General features: G+C 57.6%; 1 protein-coding gene across 7 annotated transcripts; it reads right to left on the bottom strand.

Annotated features, from left to right (window-relative positions):
* Window positions 1-115: 115 nt before the first annotated feature.
* Window positions 116-18244, bottom strand: CCNK (cyclin K). 7 transcript variants are annotated; one of them, XM_045822043.1, is made up of 12 exons: window positions 18172-18244; window positions 17594-17805; window positions 12371-12618; window positions 11835-11916; window positions 10403-10534; window positions 6897-7002; window positions 6347-6404; window positions 5429-5598; window positions 4864-5138; window positions 4142-4175; window positions 1818-1889; window positions 116-1447 (listed from the first exon to the last, which is right to left on the bottom strand). In XM_045822043.1, exons 3-12 carry the CDS (start codon window positions 12565-12567, stop codon window positions 822-824), a joined length of 1752 nt encoding a protein of 583 aa, XP_045677999.1. In that variant the 5' UTR covers window positions 12568-12618; window positions 17594-17805; window positions 18172-18244; the 3' UTR covers window positions 116-821. The 7 variants fall into 7 exon arrangements, with proteins under 7 accessions (XP_045677999.1, XP_045677997.1, XP_045678002.1 ...); XM_045822041.1 differs by having other exon boundaries at window positions 18109-18238; XM_045822046.1 differs by having other exon boundaries at window positions 17600-17805; window positions 18109-18238.
* Between the last annotated feature and the right edge of the window lie 137 nt (window positions 18245-18381).

The raw sequence follows: 18381 nt of genomic DNA, 5'->3' as shown, positions 1-18381 counted from the left end.
GGCCCCCCACGGAGCTGAGGCGGGCTCAAGCTGGAGGCGGCCAGAAGGGGATCCCGCCCCTTGCCCACGGGCTGCAGGCCCGAGCCTCACCTCCCAGCCAGGAAACAGACAAAGGTTTCAGAACTGCTTTTATTTGGGTAACTGACTGAAGGAGTCTCGTTTGTAACCAAGATGGGATTCAGAGTAGGTTGTCCCATTCACACTTAAAAAATATATCTCTATGTACAGGAATTTGCAGATCGATGTAAACATACGTTACTTCCCAAGCACTTCCCTCGCCTTCCTGGAGGACAAAGAAAAAAGCCATCCCACCAGGCAACCCCTTCAAAATAACTTGCATACAAAGTATGTATATCTCTAAATCAGAAAAGTGGTCCTCTGACCGACCAAGTGTCACGGGAGAGAACAAACAGAATGACAGCGATGACGACAGCGCGACTTCAGATGGAACGGGACTATTTAAAATGGAGTATCCAGGAAAATTAGGCACTGATTTCTAGAAGGAAATTCACTCCTCACGGATGCTATTTCTTGAGCCAATATGGCCGGTTGCATTTTCACTAGTGTAAAGTCACCCGGGGCAGCACTCCGGCCTTGGTGGGCACCAGCACGCGGCCGGTGGCTCTGGGTGCCGCTCGGGCTACGCTGGCAGCCACTGTCCCAATCCCTGTCCCCACCTGTCCCAGGTGGGGAGGACCACCACGTCGTCCTCTGCTGCACCTGTCTAGCATTATACAAGGTACCCTGCTGCTTACTTCAACTACCCTTCAAGTTGATTAGAAAAATTTGTTTAAAAAAGAAAAGTGGGGGAAGGCGTCAGGTTATCTCATCCAGGCTGCGCGCCCCAGTCCCCCAACGGGGGGCATGCCGGGTGGGGGGATGGGTGGGGGCACAGGGGGCTGCCCTCCAGGGGGGACCGACGGAGGCGGGTAGCTGGCCGGGGGCAGGCCCAGGCCTGGGGGAGGGTGAGGTGGGACAGCATGTGTGGGGGGCAGGCGTGGGGGTGGAGGTGGGAAGTTGGGGTTGTAGGTGGGTGGGGGTGGAGGGTAGCCGGGAGTGGGGGGAGGGATGGCGGGCGGGGGGAAGGAGGTCGGGGGAGGGGGCACCGGCGGCGGGGGTGGGTTGGGGGGGTAGACGTGAGGGTGGTAGGGCAGGTGCGCCGGGGGGCCGTAGGCGGGGGGCAGGGTGCCGTAGGAGGGGCCCTCGGTCTTCATCATGGACTGCAGGCTCTGGTAGCCCTCTCCGGACATGTAGGAGCTGGTGGTGGACATCCCGGTGATGTAGCTGGAGGGTGGCGGCGGCGGTGGCCTGTGCGGCAGTGGCGGCGGCTGGTGCACAGGGGCCGGGTGGGCCGGAGGAGGAATCTGGACTTTGGGGAGCTCACCGGCGTCCACAGGGCCAGGCGGCTCGGCCTCGCCTAGGGCAGCCGAGAGGGGAGGCTTCCGGTCTGCGGGGGAGAGGCCGGTCAGTGCCCCGCACGGCGCCCCAACCCTGCAGCGCCGCGCCCCCGGCCCTGGAGTCTAAGGTCCTCGGCGGCCCCGCCCAGAAGCCCAGAAGCGGGCGGGTGGTCCCGCTCCCCTCACACTGACCCCGAACCCGTCTCCTGGGGAGCGCTGCGTTTCTGGACGCGAACGTCCAGACACACTCCAAGTTTACTATGTCCTTGATGTCCCTGGTTCGTGAACGTGGTTTCTGGAAGACCCTGGGTCACTGCCGCCTCTAACAGTCTGGCTACGAGGTCTCCCCTCTACGAACTGGCCCCAGGACACCCGGCCTGCCCTTGGAAGCGGGAGAAAGCTGACTCGGCAGACACTGACCTGGCGGTGGGTGGGCCGGAGGCAACGGAGGGTGAGTGGTCTCGATTTTGGGGATTTTAGGTGGTGGTGGATCTAGGGACAAACATGACATTAAAAAGCACTCGTAGCTCTTCATGTGAATAAACACGTCACAGCCAAGTACAACTGTCAGGGACTTCTTTGGGGGAGAAGAGCAGGTAAGAACAAAAGCCTTAAGGGGAACTTGAGGAGCGTCTCGGCCACGCCCCCACGCACTAGCCCTTTCACACGCAAGAGCCCAGCAAATGCGACCCTCTGCTCTCCCGCCCCCTTCCCTGCTCACCAGGCGACCCCTGCGGGGAGTCCCCGCCCCCAGGGCTCACAGGGAGCGCCACCGTTGCATCCTGGTCCCCTGGTCAGGGCACAGCTCCGGTCCACTTCCTCACAGGCACGTGCCCCCGGGTGGCAGCTGGCAGAGGCGGCATGTGACCTGGGGCCAGTGGGGAACTGGAGGGGCGCGCCCTTGCAGCCAGGGGGCTGGGACCACTGGGGGCAGAGGTCACAGGCCACCCTTCAGGGCTGAGCAGCTGCCCGTGACCAGCACCCGCAGTGAGGGCACTAAGTCACCCAGACAGGCCCCACGGAGCCCAGGAGCTGCCTACCGAGTGTGCGCACACCACCCAAAAAGCAGCCAGTCCTTCCGTTCGTCTGCGTGCTGTGGCCCCCTCTTCCTGACCCCACTGCGCCCGAGCTTGCACACCGCTGACCCGACTTGCTCTGGCGCCGCCCACCACTTTCTCGGTTTCCTCTGTCTCTCACACACGGGCTGGACCAACCAGGTTCAGGGTCTCTCTCTCTCATCTTCCTTGGAGACCGAACGCCCCCTCTCTAGGCGGACGGATCTGTGCCCCTAGCTCTGCCTCTCCTCCAGAACTGGGGCTGACTCCCGAGCCCGCCTGGCCCCAGCAGCCAGCCCGCACGGGGCTGGCCCGCAGAAACATAAGGAGAGCCTCGCGTGTAACTTTACACTTTCTAGCAGCCACATTCAGAAGAGGCAAAATTAGTATTAATGTGACATTAAAAACTTGATCATTTCAATGTATGATCAACAAAACTTGACTAACAAAATTTCCCACCTTCTCTTTCCTTACTAACTCTCAGAGGTCCGGTGCGGGCTCTGGGCTGAGGTCTCACGGCCACCTGCACGTGCTGCTCTGCCGTGCTCTCGGCGCCCCTGCAGCTCCCGGCACCGGCTGCGCAGCTCCGCCGGGACCGCCTGCAGGCTCGGGCCCACCCCCGCCCCACAGCCCCCACCCGCGCCTGCCCTCGCCAGGCCCCCCTGATGCCGGCCCGCTTCCCCCCACCCCCAGCCACCTGTGCTAGGGCCGCTGCCGGGCCCCAGCTCCCCACGAGGACCCCGGGGGGGGGGGGGGGCCGCGCTCCTGCTGCGAAGCCCCCCGGCGCCCACCGCCCAGGCCCAAGCCCTGTCCCTCCACTCTAGCCTCTCACGGTGTTTGCGCCTTCAGCGCCACAACATTTGCTTGTGCCGAACTCACCGTTCCCCTGAAGACCCTGAGAAAAACGTAGCTCGCCGTCACCGGGAGCTCAACAAACGGTGCCCCGCGCCCTCCGAGGGGCCCGGGCAGCACAGACCCGGACACGAGCAGACAGGCCACGCCGCTCCCCTCCTCTCCCGTCACCACTCAGCTGACGCTCCCCTTGCTCTCTGCTTCCGACGCGGAACCGAGGCAACCCGGCGTGCGCCCCGCCACACACGCGTGTACGAACCGAGGCGCGGCACCCTGCCCACCACACGGCCCTTCCCCCACACCGCCCCGCTGCGCGCTGTGCAGGGTGGGGACACCGGGGCCCTGTGCGTGCTGCGGCCCACGCCACGACCTCTGACAATAAACACCGCTCCACAGGCCCCCCGCACTGACAGGGACGTTTCCCACGGGGACTCGGCGCGCTGTGGTCTAAACCAGAGGGCAGGGACAAGCAGAGAGGGCAAGGCGCCACTGCTGGCAGGCAGGGCCAAGTCTGTGACGGGCTCCAACGCTCATTTTTTAAAAGACGATTTTACTTATTTAGAGAGGAAGGGAGAGAGACATCAACACATCCATGTGTGGTTGCCTCGCACGTACCGCCCACTGGGGACCTGGCCCACAGCCCAGGCACGTGCCCCGACTGGGAATCGAGCTGGAGACCCTTTGCCTCCCAGGCCAGCACTCCGTCCACTGAGGTGTACCTGCCAGGGCCTAGGGTCAATTTTAAGGCCAACCTAATCCGGATGGAAACACTGTTGGCTAAAAACTTAAAGTTTGATCAGCAGAAATATAAAACGGAAGAACAGAACAGGAAATTACCTGCCGCTTTGTTCTCTTCCTTGGGAGAAACCACCTGTTGCAAAAGAAAACAGGACCATTAACCAAGACCCTGGCGACAGAGGGAAAACGGATGACGTGGGCACGACATCACAGTGATGGGGCGTGGCCTCCGACAGCTTGTCCCCGGAGGGCACTGGGCCACCGCGGAGTGCCGCTCCCCCTGCCCTCCCCCCTTGCCCGGGCCGGACACAAACACTGCCCTGTCTCCATGCTGGGCGCCCGGAGCTCCAGGCCCTCTGGTGCCCACCCCAAGCGTGATGAGCGGAGCGAGCTGACGTGGTTCATCCTGCACGCCTGCCTCTGGGGATCGCGTGGGAGCACACCCCTCCCTGCTGGCTGGGCTGCTTCCCCGCTCCCGGGGGGACCTCCGCACACACTGCCACTTGAAGGACCGAACACAGCAAGGCCAGGGGAACCGGGAACACCGCCGTCCCGGCCGGCTGCAGATGCGCCCCGGAGCCCCGGCAGGGTCCGGGCCCTGTCGGAGCTGACACAGGCAGCGGCAGCCGGAGGAGCGGGGTGGGGCCTCCCCTCTGACCGCCACGGCTACCAGGTTCTCCACGGACTCCCAGTCTGCCGGTGAGGTCACGGGCATCGGCCCCGCTTTTGGGGCCCCGTGTGACCCCTCAGAAACAGAAACGTGCTCGGGCAGGGTGTTGACCCCGCCGCCGGCCACACCCGGGGCCAGCGCAGCCCCTCACCGTGGCTCGTTTGGCCTGGCGGGGCGGACTTGGCTGCGGGGACGGTTTCTTGGGCGGCTGGGCCTGCTGCGGCGGCGGCGGCGGCTGGGCTGCCGGCTGCGGGTCCTTCTGCGGGGGCTGCGGCGGTTCGGAGCCTGGAGCCGACGGGGGCGGCGGCACCGGGGGCACTTGCGGGGTGGACGGGAGCGAAGGGGGCTGCGGCAGCTGATGGGGCGTGTGATGAGGCATCTGCTGTTTCCCTTGTGAGTAAAGATCCAGGATTTGGTGGCAGATGTCTGAATGACAGGTGACAAAAGTTACATTTACTATGACTTGGTGCTTTAAGTAGAATTTTACCTGGAAAAACCCAGCCCATTTCCCTCTGAGCCCCCGACTCCGCCACAGAGGCCCACCAGACCCGTGTCCCGGACAGGGGGCATCACGTCTCAGCCGTTCCCCCAGGGCCCTCCCGCAGGACACCTGGCACCGGCCCGTGTGGGAGACCCCGTGCCGGGCCCCCGTTCTCGGGCAGCGCCGCCTAAACACGGATGCAACACCCTCACGGGACGCTCGGCGCGCTCAGCACCTTCCAGAACATCCACGGGGACATCCTGGACGAACTGCTCCCACCACCTGCGGTACATGGGCTTGGAGGTCCACTCTTGTATCTCAAATTTGCACAAGCGTCCCGCGAGGTACATCACCGCCACCGCTATGATCTCCGGCTCCCACTGCAGCGACAGCGTCGTGCAGAGGCTGGTTCAAGGGGAGAGAGGCGGCGTGAGCCGGGTGGGCACGCACCGGCGGTCAGCTCAGGGCACGGCTACGAGGCGCCGCGGCCACCTGTCCCCTCGCGTGTTCTTCTCTGAACACGCCCAGCGGGGCGCTGTGCGTGCCCAGAAGCAGCAAGTTCCTGGTCTTCCCAGAGCACCTGAATGAGGAACTCTACCGCGGTCACTGGCTGACTCCTTAAAGAGCCAGAGGGATGCCAGAGCATCCAGGAACTGCACACGAATAAAAACGGTCTCTGGTCCCCGAGCCGCTGGAGCCCCAGCCACCCACCTCTCTCACCTCTCTCTCAGGCTCCTCCCAGCTCCCCCCGGGGCTCGGGAAGTCAAGGCTCTAAACCAGTACCCCAGATGGCCCCCCACCCCCCACCAAAGAACCGAATGCGTTTTAAGTGACAGTTGTCAAAGTTCCCCAGTGCCTTGCTCTGGACTCATGTTTCCCAGTGGCGGTGAGAGGTTAGCTTCCTCCACCACGGCGACCCTGGGGCGGCCCCTCTGCTGGGGGCCGGGGGGCTGGACTGCAGCCCCCGCTCTGCCACAAGCTGGCTCTTCAAGCTGGCTCGAGTCAGTTCTACCCGAAGTGAGGGGTTTGGATAAAATGACACACAGAGTCCTCGCACAGTTAAAAGCACTGTAACCATAGACTACTCTTTCAGGGATCACTTCTATAGTTTGTTAACAACATCGTAACTAAACCAACTTTTAAACAAACATACCTGTCATTTACAAATGTCCATGCCATCTGAACCAACTTTTGGATTTTATTTTTATCACCTAGAAACGGGGAAAAGGCGAATCAGCAGAGAAAGAGAGAAGCGGGAGCACGGGCAGCAGCGAGTCCTCAGGCAAAGCCCAGGGCGCCCCCAGCCCCACCCCGACCCACAGCCGGCGAGGGGCTCCCTCCCGCCCGGGGCACGAGGGCCAGCCAGCGGGCCGAGCCCCGCCTCCGCCCTCCCACGTGCCCCGCACCCGGGCCGCCGCTGCCGGGAAAGCCGGCCCCAAGCCTGACTGCGTTAGGCTATTTAAAAAATTCTGACTCATTTTCCTGTGTCATCGCACTTGGCAACTGGGTGGCAGAATCTGTTTATGCATGAAAGACAACCTATTACTAGCCTCGACACTGAACTGCCCGGGCACGCCATGCCCGGGCACCCTCCACACCGAACTCCCGCTGGCCTTCCCTGAGAAGCACCGTCTCAGGGACATCAAGCAGCGACAAAGACTTGGTTTCAGAACAAAGAAGTTCTTTCGGTAACTTCTCCTTACCTTTGAGCTGTTTTGCATATTTGAGCAGGAACTGGTAGGGGTGTTCTACCTGTAAGTCAAACTTGATGGTCTGCAGTAAGATTCTCTCCAGAACCATTACTTCTTCCTAAAAGTAAAGCAAATGCTGGAATGGTGGTTTTATTCACAAGTCTAAAACGACATTTAAAAAGTGAGCTTTCCTGTTTACTTTCAAGTTATAACAACTATTTTTTGTTCCTTTTCTCCTCTCTCCCACTCAGACACGACGACAAATTCTGGAAAGAACTAGGAGATGAGGACATAGCTAATTTTTAAAAAATATTGGAAACAAAATAGTCTCAGAAACGTTCCACTTCCAATGCACACGAGCCCCCGTTCACAAAGCAGACCTCCGCTGTGCAGACGGCACGGCTGACCTGCGGGTCCCTCGCAGGCCCCCGTCCCGGCGCCACCGCTGCCGCGTGCCCCCAGGGACGCACCCGGGCACCCGCTCAGGCCCGCAGCTTCCCGCAGACGCGGGCAGTGAGCGGTGCCAGCTGAGAATGTGTGGGGGGGCCCATCGCCCCTGTTCAAAATTTTTTTTCATTTCTGTGTTTAAATCTTTCCTTCATCTAACAAGCTGTCCCCAGGTCACTCACTGACTGCACCACTGGTCAGACCACACCCCAAACTGCCCATGCACCGCCACACACGGCAGCTCTTCTGTTCCCCGACGTGGCCGCTTCCGTGCCAGCATCAGAGGCATGGTTCCATGGCGGCTCCCCTTTTTCAAGAACAGTTCCTTGTTTTTGCTCGTTTCTCTCCAAATTTCATTACCATTTTATTATCACTGTAGAAAAACAGGAACGCTATCGATGTTCCCATTGGAAATCATCTGAATTCGTAGAACAATTTAGGAAAATGGACATTTTTTAACTACAATGAATCTCTCCATCAAAAATGTATATTAGAATCGTTTCAGTCCTTTAGTAGTTGTAAAGAATCCCTCCGCACCCACACATTTTTTTAATGACGTTTACTCCTGAATACTTCCTTTTTCTGTAGCATTGTGCATGGGCTCCCCACTCTTACCACACCCTCTAACTCGTCGGTGCCCGCAAACCAGTGTTTCCTGAATCCAACCCCTGGAATTCTGTGCACCCGACTGCCCAGCACCCAGACAGCACGGGGCACGCAGGACACCCAGTGCAGGGGTTGCAGGAGCGAGAGCACGTGCCTGCGTCAGAGCAGCAGGGTCCCCCCACCCCCTGGACCGCAGGCGGAGGGGCCGGCAGGCAGCCGCCTCTCGGAGCACACCCCTCCACTGTGCCTCGTGGCCCCGCACGGCACGGCAGGGCTGAGGGGTTCCGTCTTGTCTCCCGCAAGTTCTCTCGGGGAGGCTTTTGGAAGTCAGAGAGGCCTCCCCTCTTTCTGTCACCACCCGTTTCCCAGAAGCTTCAACGTCATCTCTACCAAGTGAGCCGATCACGTGTCCAGGCTGCAGCTCCGAGTGTCACAACACGCGGCCCCCCTCCACGTGCAAACGCTCAACGACAGGTCGGTGTGCAGACGCCACTCCTCAGGAAGCCTGGCCTCGGCCCCACCCCCACCCACCCGTGGGGGCCTGGCCCGCGTGCCCAGGGCCGGGTCCCACCGCACCTCCGAGCGAGGGCGTCTACCGCAGCTCGCCCTAGGACAACTCCGTGGACACGCACCGAAGCCTCCCCCACCGCTGAACTGTGAGACTCGGGAGAGTGAAGCCCGCGCCCGCCTCACTCCCGGTCATGCCTGGCGTCTAGCACGGAGGTGGAGCCAGCAGCTGCTGAACACGCGAAACATGCGAGAGGAGGAGGGGCCACACAGTCAAAGCAGAGCTAATCAAGGCGGGGAAGTTCTGCAGGACTCGCAGTCTTATTCCCCTCAACAGCTTCAGTGCTGCCCCCGCAGACGACTGTCCCCTCCTGTCTGCCCAAGACAGCGTCCTCCTCGTGTCTGCACCGCTCCAGACCCGGGGCCCTTGCTGGGCACCCACCCTGAGCCTGCCTGGGGGACCGCGCAGAGGGGGGAGCAGGTCGCCGGGCCCCACTGCCCCCTCGGGTCAGGCCAGGCCCTGGCCTCCCGCGCTAACCGGCAGGGCCGCTCCCTCCTCCCGTCTCCTGGCGCACAGGGGCTGCACGGCGCCAGCCTCGCCACTCCCGCCCCAGGTCTCCGTCTCCCAATGTGGTAGTGTGGGGGTCACGGCAGAAGGTGAGACAGGACTTCGCCAAAGGCCCCTGAACAGCACACGCCAGCTACTTCCACGTTTCCACGTGCTGGCGGCTCTGCCGGCAACACGCTCCTACTCTGTAAAGGTCCAATAGGTGCGGGCACTGGAAACGTGCGCTTACGGCTACCTGCCTCATCCAGAAGGGCACTTTCGATCACTGTTAGTATGAATTCCTAGCAGGCTCACGTTTTTACAAACAGGTGAATGAATTCCTAAGTAAGCTCAAGGCAGAGTTACCCACACCGACAATCTTACGAAGTATTAGTACTGATCACAACCCCAGTGTCTGCAAAGGTGTTCTGGGCCTCTGCTAACTCCTCAAAGCAAGGACACACGCTCCGCCCCCCCCACCCCCCCACGTACGCGCACACGGACACTGCTTGGCAGGCAGAAGGTAGCTATCGAGGGAGGTGACCCCAGCGAGCCAGGACACACAGGCCCGTGAACGGCGCTGAATCTCGGCGTCCCGGCCAGCCGTGCCCTGACTGAGCCCGAGTCTCTCCCACCACCGGGCTGCCTCTTGCTTGGTGAGCGCTGCTGCGTGCCTGCGCCGTCCAGCCCCATGCGGGGCGGCAGACACGGTCTCTGCTCCCCCAGTCTCGCGGCTGAGAAGAGGGGAGTGTGTCATGATTCCTTAGTCAAAACCTGACAATAAGCAGTGACAAACGTCATGAAGGACGCTCAACACTAAGGGTTACAACGGGGACCGGAAAAGAATGGGGGAGAAGGAAGTTGCCACTGGTCTCTGACAGCGGTCTTTCTAGAACATAACAACGGCGTGGGCATAACGACTTTAACACCGTTTCCGGACGCGAGCAGGAGCTGTGGGGAAAGGACAGGGAGGGCGGTGAAAGCCCCGTGAGTCTCCGAGCGTCTGAAAACAGCTGCCAGTGCCAACACCTCCCGCCGCCCCGGGGAGCAGAAGACGCCGGGCACAGCAGACACACGCGCGGGCCCACGCAGCATCGGGACGTCCCGGTCACCCGGACACGGCCACCACCCCTGCCCCAAGGAAGCCACGCTGCTTCTGGGTCCAGAAGCACAGCCAGCCACGAGAGGACGCCGCTCCTGTCCGGCAGACGGACTCCCGGCCCCGCAGCGCTCAGAGCGTGACTCGGCCCGCCAGCCGGCACCGCCGCTCCGACAGAAGCGACAGGCACCTTCCGCCAAGTCCTCGCGGGCACCCGGGGCCGGCAGACACAGGAGCCCCGGCCGCTGGGAGCAGGGAGCTCCGACTCTGTGCAAGGAGATGAGACTTAAAGGCAGAAGTGCCGATCCTTACCTTTGGGTCATCTCCAAACTGGCCAAACTGCACATCATTTAATAAACTACGCGCTGTTTTGATGATATCTTTACATTTTTTGGGTGTTTCTTCCACCTTCCCAGCCAGAAAGAGACAACAAGCTCCTGTGACCTAAAAGAAAGACAGAAGTTCCTGAGAAGCTGTGACCACAGGCCACAGGGAGACACGAGCGAGGACTCCGCCCGTCCCAGCACACTGGCTGCCTCCCTCGCCCACGCCCCCTTCTCGCCACAAGAACTCGGACGCCCTGAAACCGCAGCGCAGATTTCACACCCCGCCCGGCTTGGCTCCGTAAGCTACTTTAAATTCAGTTTTCTGAAGAACACGTTATGTGAACAGAGTGGGTGCCAGAGGGGAAAAGGCCACAGACACAAATGTCCTCTGCACACGGCGACCTGCAAGACCAAGACCCCCGAACAGCGCGCACTCCTGCACGCGGCCTGGGGCCTCCAGCTCCGTCCCCGCGCCCCGCCGCTCCCTCCAGGCGTGCGGGTCCCGGTCTTGCTGCTCGGCCTTCGGCTCTTCCCCGCCCTCCCCCCACAGACGCCTGGCCGGCAGGAGCCAGAGACGGCGCCAGGGGTCTGCCGCGGGGCCTCACACGGCCGCCTTCCTCGTGTAGAAAACGCAGTAAAACCTCAGCACGAGGGAGAGCCCCCGCAGAGGGGCTTCCTGTTGAGTCTGTCGTCTTCTCCACGGAGAGCTCCCGCCCCTTCGGTTCGCCCACGGGAGCCAAATGCCCTCACCGGGAATTCAGCCCGCCTTCCCCCGCGGGGCCCCGCCCCATCCCTGCCCCACGGACGACTCCCTGCCCCCAACTGACACGTGCTACACCCCTTCCACGTCCCTGTCACGCTGGCTTCTGTCGGAGGACTGCTTGCCCCCGTCTGGGCACGCCCAAGGCCTACTGCCGCCGGGGCTTGCCTGACGGGGCACCTCCTCCCCGGCAGCCTCCCCCTGCACCGCTCCGCGGCCACACTCTCGACCACGTGCTCTGCACACGGCACGCCGTCCATTCTGGACTCACAGCTGCGGCAGCGAGTTCCCTCGGATTCGCCCACAGAGCAGGAGACCGAGTGCCTGTTAAGGAGTAACTACAGAATGAGCGATGTGGCCTGAAAAATTTGTTTCTTCTTGGTCTTTGTTGGGTCTCAATTATAAGCCCACATTTATCTCGGCAAAAGTAATCACACAAAATACAGTATGACTGTGGTCCACACTGGTCTAAATTTAAAAAAAAATGTGAGTATGGTTAATTAACAAAACAAAGTTCAAACTTGATTTGTTTATACATGGTATTTACTATGTAGAATAAGTACTTTCCGGAAATATAAAAAAAATTATGATCATTTCACTGACCTTTGTGAAAATAATTACACGTAATAAAGCAATACGATAAAATTCAAATACTTACGTATCTTGGGAACTGCTTGAAGGAATGAAACATATAGAAGCGATGAAAATAAATTATTCCAGTAGCCAGGGTATCATAGTGCCTGTGGTTCTGGTTAAGGACTTCAGCCAAAAATGTTTACATGTTACATTCTTAATTAAACGTGGAAAAACTAAAGACAAACAGCAGCAACAAAGATGGCAGCGAAGCGAACCCCGTCTGCGGCAGAGCAGGCAGAGGGGAGCCCGGCACCAGGACACGGGCACGGACTCAGCAGGGTCGGTCTACCCTGCCCACAGGGCCGGGCTCGGGCGTCCCTGGGAGCTGTGCCCCTCCTGGTGGCCACCTGCCCCGCGGCGAAGCCTGCACATTTACACGCAAACCAGGAGAGAGCGAGCCCTGGAGGAGCCACGCCGGCCAGAAACAGCAGCTCGACAAGACGCTCTCGAGGCATTCTAGTGCAGTGGCACCGTTACGTATTCGGCCCACAGAGCCTAACCTACTCCTCGGTGGTGGGGGGAGCCCGTCTGCAGCAGCCGCCACAGAGGCAAGGATACAGCCCCAGACGCGTGCCCACGTCGAAGATGAAGCGCGCGCCCTCCCGGCGGTAGCGGGCCTCGGTGGCCGGGTCGAGCCCTTCCAGCTGCGAGGGCGTGTGAGCCAAGTCTTTCTTATCCCAGTACCAGCATGGCTTTGTGTGGTCCAGGTTCGCCGAGGTCACCGAAGGGCTTGCGTTTTCTTTGTTCTCCTTCATTTATTGGAGTAGGCCTGCTCCTTTCCAGAGGTTCTCTGAGAGCGCCGGATCCTGAGAGAGAGAAGCAGAGCAAGGCTGGAAAGGGACGCCCCACGAGGAGCCGCCCCACTCACTACGGACACTCCGCAACCACAGACGGCACCCGATTCTGAACTGGAATCCCCCACGGAAGTGCCACCACTGCTGGGCTGGGCTGGCAGAGGCCCAGCTCACCCCCAACGCCTACTGAACGCGTCCGCGTGCACTGCTCGCTGCCTTTCACTTACGGGGCTCGAGCACCCATGGATTCTGGTGCCTGGGGGGTCCTGCAGCCAACCCCACGCAGACACCGAGAACGCCCGTGCTGCATGTGACCCCCGTACGATAAATCCCAACGTTTGTGGCTGCTTACGAGGAAGCAGGTCCCCACCGCTCCTTCCCTCGCTGGGCCAGCTCCCTCACGCTGGTCGGGAGGCCGCTCTGCACCAAACCCGGGCCGGTCCTAGCACTGAGAGCACTCACGCTCCACAGCCGGCCCTCCCCCCCACCTAGCACCCAGTCAGATCTTCCTTCTCAGTTCACTTGACTCCACGTACGTACTTCCACTTTAAAAAGCCACCGGGTGGATGAACTCACACCTGCACACGTCACTGAACCGAGCGGGGTACTGTCGGGTGTGGGTGCAGTGACTTGGGGGGGAGCAGGTGGAGGGAGGTAAACGGAAGAAGTTGCTCTAAGTTTTTCTTGCTTTCTCATCTGCTTCTCTTTTACTCAGAATGAAGAGATTCCCTACAGGCTCCCTGCTGAGAAAAGAAAACAAAACACGGGACTCTCACTTGAGGTCACAGTGCTAAGAATCAGTAAGTTGGATCAGAGGCTAGGGATGTTCAAAAGGGGCGGGAGACGGGCTCCACCGGAGGCGCCGGACCCACGTCAAGTCCGACTGGCGAGGAAACAGCAGCGCAGCGGCGGCCTGGAAGCCTGCCTCCGGGGACGCGGACGCGGCAGGCCGGGAGCCGCCCTCCGGCGCGCGCTCGGGGGCTCTGGAGAGAACCCGGCGCTTCTCCAGCGGGAGGAACCGAGAACCCGAAGGAGAGCAGTCCTGCACACTGGCCGGCACTAGCGTGTGTGGCCGACTCGGGCAGGCCTGGTAACTAAGGCCTCAGCGAGCACGAGGGGTTCGGAGCCAGGTGGCTGAAGTAGCACCTCTCACCTACCGGAGCAGCACAAACGCTCCAAGTTTCACCATGCACCCTGCTGGCAAGGCCCAGGGGACGCAGGCGATCTCACCGACGGCTGGTGGGGGCGCTACAGGGGACAACTGTCACGGGGGGGGGGGGTCTGGCAGCACCTAACAAAATGGCACACCCATCGGCTCTCTGCTTTAGCAGCCCACTTCCAGGAATCGACTCTGAAAATGCCACCACAAACATGAAACAAGGCGTGCACACGATCATTCACCAGGGTGCTGTGTGTGACAGCAGGAACCGGAAGCAACCCGAGTGCCCATCAGCAGGACACGGGCTGAGCACAACACGGCACGTGAACACAGCACACACCGCGTGCTGCTAACACGCGGGAGAAGGCGCTCTGCGTACTGGTGGGGAGACATGTCCAGCATCAGCCAACGGCAGGGCAGTGTGCACGGTGTGTCACTATCTAGGCAAGGAAGGAGGCGAAATAGGAACAGACATTTCTATTTTTCTAGACTAATAAAAATAATGGCTACCAATAGGGTTTGGGGAGAACAAGATAGGAACACTGGGAATAAGACTTCTCTGAGCACATATCTTCTATAGTTCTGATTTTTAAAAAAGCCTTATTTTAAAATAATTGTAGATTTACAGAAAAAATTGTAAAGATAGTACAGAGACTTCTTATATACTCTTCACCCAGCTTCCCTTAACGGTGACACCTTATATGACCATGGTACACTGATCAAAACTAAGAAATTAATTTTGGTACATTATTAAACAAACTATAGCCTTGACTCAAATTTAAATTTTTCCCAAAATCCCTTTTCTGGTCCGGGATCTTAACCAGGACACTACATGGCACTCAGGCATCACCCTTCTCCAAGCATCTGCTGGTGTGTAACTGCTTCTCAGTCTGCCCTTGCCCTCGACTGAGGCCTGCCTGGGGTCTCCCCAGGAACGAACCTGGGGCTCTGAGGGACACTGCCAGAGAGGCGAAGCGTCCTTCCCATCCCACCGCACCAGGACGGCGCCCTACTGCCGGCCTTAACCACGAGCACTTGGGCAAGACGAGATCTGCCAGGTTTCTCAGCGTAAGTTGCTGTTTTCCTTCTCTTTTTTCTACTCCTGAGAAGTGAGTCGTGAAATACAGCCCACGCTCAAGGGTAAGGGAATGAAACTCCACCTCCTGGAGGGAGGGGTAGAAAGAATGTGTGGGCAAATGTTAAAACCACCACAGTGATTAGTAATCATTTGGGGGCAACTATTTTGCAATGCAAAATACTATCCTAAATACCTATTTGTCTTTACAGTTTCACCCATTAATTATAGCATTTATTTCTGGAGTGTGGCTGCATTATTAGGGTGTTCTGATGGCGATTTTCCTTCAGGGATGAAAAGAATCCCAGCCCACAGGGAGACAAACCACAAATACGTTCAAGCCGGTTTTGCCTTGCTGTCCTTGACCAAACCCCAATGCTAATAATCTAGCGCAGGTGCCTTTAGAGTTCAGGGCACTGAACAATACATGAGATGTGGTGAAAATAAATGTGCATAAATAGAAAAGAAACAGTCCTCTGAATCATACACCGCCTGAAAAAGTTCTTGCCCCATTCTATAATAACTCTGTTCCCTATTACTCTTCCATTACTTTTTCACCCTCAGGTCGTAAATGTTCTCACTAGCAGTTCATGATTGCCTTGAAGACCGAGAGATTTATGAGGTCCTCGAAGGAAAAATCGCACACGAACGAGCAGCTCATCAAGGCATTCTGGCAACATCTTCCAAGAATGGGCCTTAGATATTTCATTTTATGTGACGAGAGATTACACTCATTTTTTAACATCCAGAATTACGGACACTTACAAGTTGGAAGCAATAGTGAAAGTCACTACTCAACTTATTCTCACGGTACAGCAACGCCCTTGAAACGGCAGCATTTGGTCACTCGCTAACCTGCATTTGGCCACTTTCATTACTGGGACCTCAGCAGCCCACAAAGCAGCCCACGGCACTGCCGAGTACCGACGACTGGTGTGTGCGCAGTACCGTTGATTCTTGGGTTAATTATACACCGGTTCTGATCGGTTCTGTTCATGCCCTAGCTCTGGTGCCTAAGTGGTGCAGAAGAATGAGTGAATGACATCTACCTTTCAACAACTCTCTATGGTTCCCACTTAGCTCCTTGAAAATACCTTTCCCTTATCTACTGATCGCCTTCCAAATTCATTAAGACAGTTTTCACACTCCATTCTCTTCTTCAGGGCAAACACCCCATTTACTAGATTTGGTTTTAAGTGTTTCAAGATCACCCCTAAACATTAGCAAAATGAAAAACAATACTCTTTATACCGTTGGTATGGTACATGGGGGATGGCAGGTGACAATAATAATATACAACACGTCCAGTGAGAGGCCGCTGAGTTGCAACATGCCTGCAAGCTGCTTGTTTGCAACCCACCACTCACAACCCACCACTGGGAAAACGGAGCTGATGAGACAGGAAGCAATTGCCCCATGCATATACCACTAGCAAACGGCGGAGCCAGTTTGTCATTAGATTTAGACACAGCCTTTCCTCTACGTGCACACGTGAGGCTTCTGTAATGGCAACAGTACGTCCATTTCTGTCAAGTTGGCCTTCCTCATTTCCAACCGGGACAACTCGGGTTCTGTCAATTTAATCTTTGCTGGTGAATCTACATCTTGTTAGCCTGAGCCTATTATTTCAGCCTTTAGGACCTCTTTGAACCCTGAGAGTCATCTCACATGCTTGCTAACTCCAAGTTTTGAGTGCATTTATTAATCTGAGAAGCCTGCCTCTTACACATTTGAAGTTGGTAATAAGAAGTGCTGGTCAGCCCTGGTCGGGTGGCTCACTTGGTCAGAGCATCATCTAGTACACCAAAAGGTAGCGGATTCAGGCTCCAGTGTGGGTGCCTACCAGAGGCAATGGAATGTCACATCAATCTCTCTCCCCACTTCTCTCTCCCGAAAGCCAATAAACATACCCTTGGGTCAGGATTTAAAAAACAAAGTGCTAATCAGAGTAAGAGCAAGACCAGAGACCTGTAACCTATGTCTAAAGACCTCTCATCATTCAAGCTGACATCAATTCATTAATCAACAGTCGAGGTTTAGTAATATAATGGACATAAATCCACCTAATTAGACCTCATCCACTGTACACCTTCCTGACTAGGGCAGGAAGATACTATGTTTCGAGTTCTAAGGAAACCTAAACGGACTCACACCCCCCATCCAACACCAATCTAATAAACTTAAAAAAAGGATTACCATCTGTGTCACCCAGCTTTACTGAAAACTGAAACTCTGCTGGTTTGAGGGAACCAGCTCTCCATTCCCAAGTACTCAAAAACGCCCTTTTTGCTCTGCCAACAAGATTCTAAAATAGATTACTAACAAGGTCAAGCATCCAAGAGCCATCTATTTAGTCTGCAAAAACTGAGGCCTTTATCCGACTCCGGATTTCTATCGTGAACTGCACTGTTAGGATTCCAATGATTTTTACAGTCATACCTGCAATCTCTCTGGCAGAGAATTTTATCAGAGCCTAAACAAACAAACGAAATTTAATCCAATTAGGTCTTCTTTACAATTTCCTCAATTACCATGCACGCAATTCCTCTTGATTTTGTTTGACCCTATTCAGTTTTGGAGAAGGCAGACAAAAAAACATTTTTCTTCCTCCTAGACGCTCAGTGAACTCACTGCTTTCAAACAAGCTCTTGAAATGAACTACTCACGCGCTGCTTAATAAGGATGGGAACACGTTCTACGCCATGTTCCATGAGAGAGTATCATCACTGGGCGAACATCACAGGGGCACTTACACGAACCTAGACGGCGTTGTCCACTACACCTGGGCTACCAGGCTGTAGAGCATGTTTTGTACTGAACGACACAAGAATCGATCAGGTGCAAGAGAACAGGATCTGATCGCAGAAGTGACCTTTCCTTATTCCTTTCCAGACTCCACAGTCGGTGTATCCAGGCGTGGAACGACACTCAAGTTTCAGACCTAACCAAAGGTGGCGCCGAGGTTCTGCGAAGCAATGTAAAGACGTGGGTAGTCTGAGGTTGTGAGGCCAAGAGTGCGCGCGCGTGTTTAGATCCCTGCCCCTTCTCTCCACCTGCTACACAGTCCCCAAACCCTACCCGCTCCTCCCACCGAGAGCCGCTACCTGTTCTAGGGTCCGCGCGGGCCTCTTTCCTCTGTACCCGCACCTCAAAACCCTCCCCCGAAGCACGTCCCGCAACCCCGCCACCTCCCGCTAAGTTCGAGCTGCCCTGGGGGAAGTGGGATCTGGGAAGAGACTCCACCAGCGGATGAAGGCGTAGACCTTACTCTACTCGACTTTCAGAGACGCGGGAGGTGGGTGGCGCTGCCCGCGGTCCGTCGGTCACTCACTCGTAGCCTGAAGGAAGCCCCTTAGCGACGTCTTTCCTTGCCCACAGCGGCCATCTTGGACGTGGGAGGTCGGGGAACTACGTCATCTCCCGGCGTCGGCGACGGAAAACAAGCGACGGGAGGCGCCTGTCAACCAATCAGAAAATAGCAGAGCTCTCACAGGAGGAAAGAACAGCCAGTCTTCTTCCTCCGGCCCTCCTCGCAGGAGGG

This window comes from Phyllostomus hastatus, unplaced genomic scaffold, assembly GCF_019186645.2.
Source record: "Phyllostomus hastatus isolate PE091 unplaced genomic scaffold, TTU_PhHast_1.1 phas_scaffold_501, whole genome shotgun sequence".
NCBI classification, from domain to species: domain Eukaryota; kingdom Metazoa; phylum Chordata; class Mammalia; order Chiroptera; family Phyllostomidae; genus Phyllostomus; species Phyllostomus hastatus.
The sequence above is the reverse complement of the archived record's forward strand: the minus strand, read 5'-3'. Positions and strand labels throughout refer to the sequence as shown.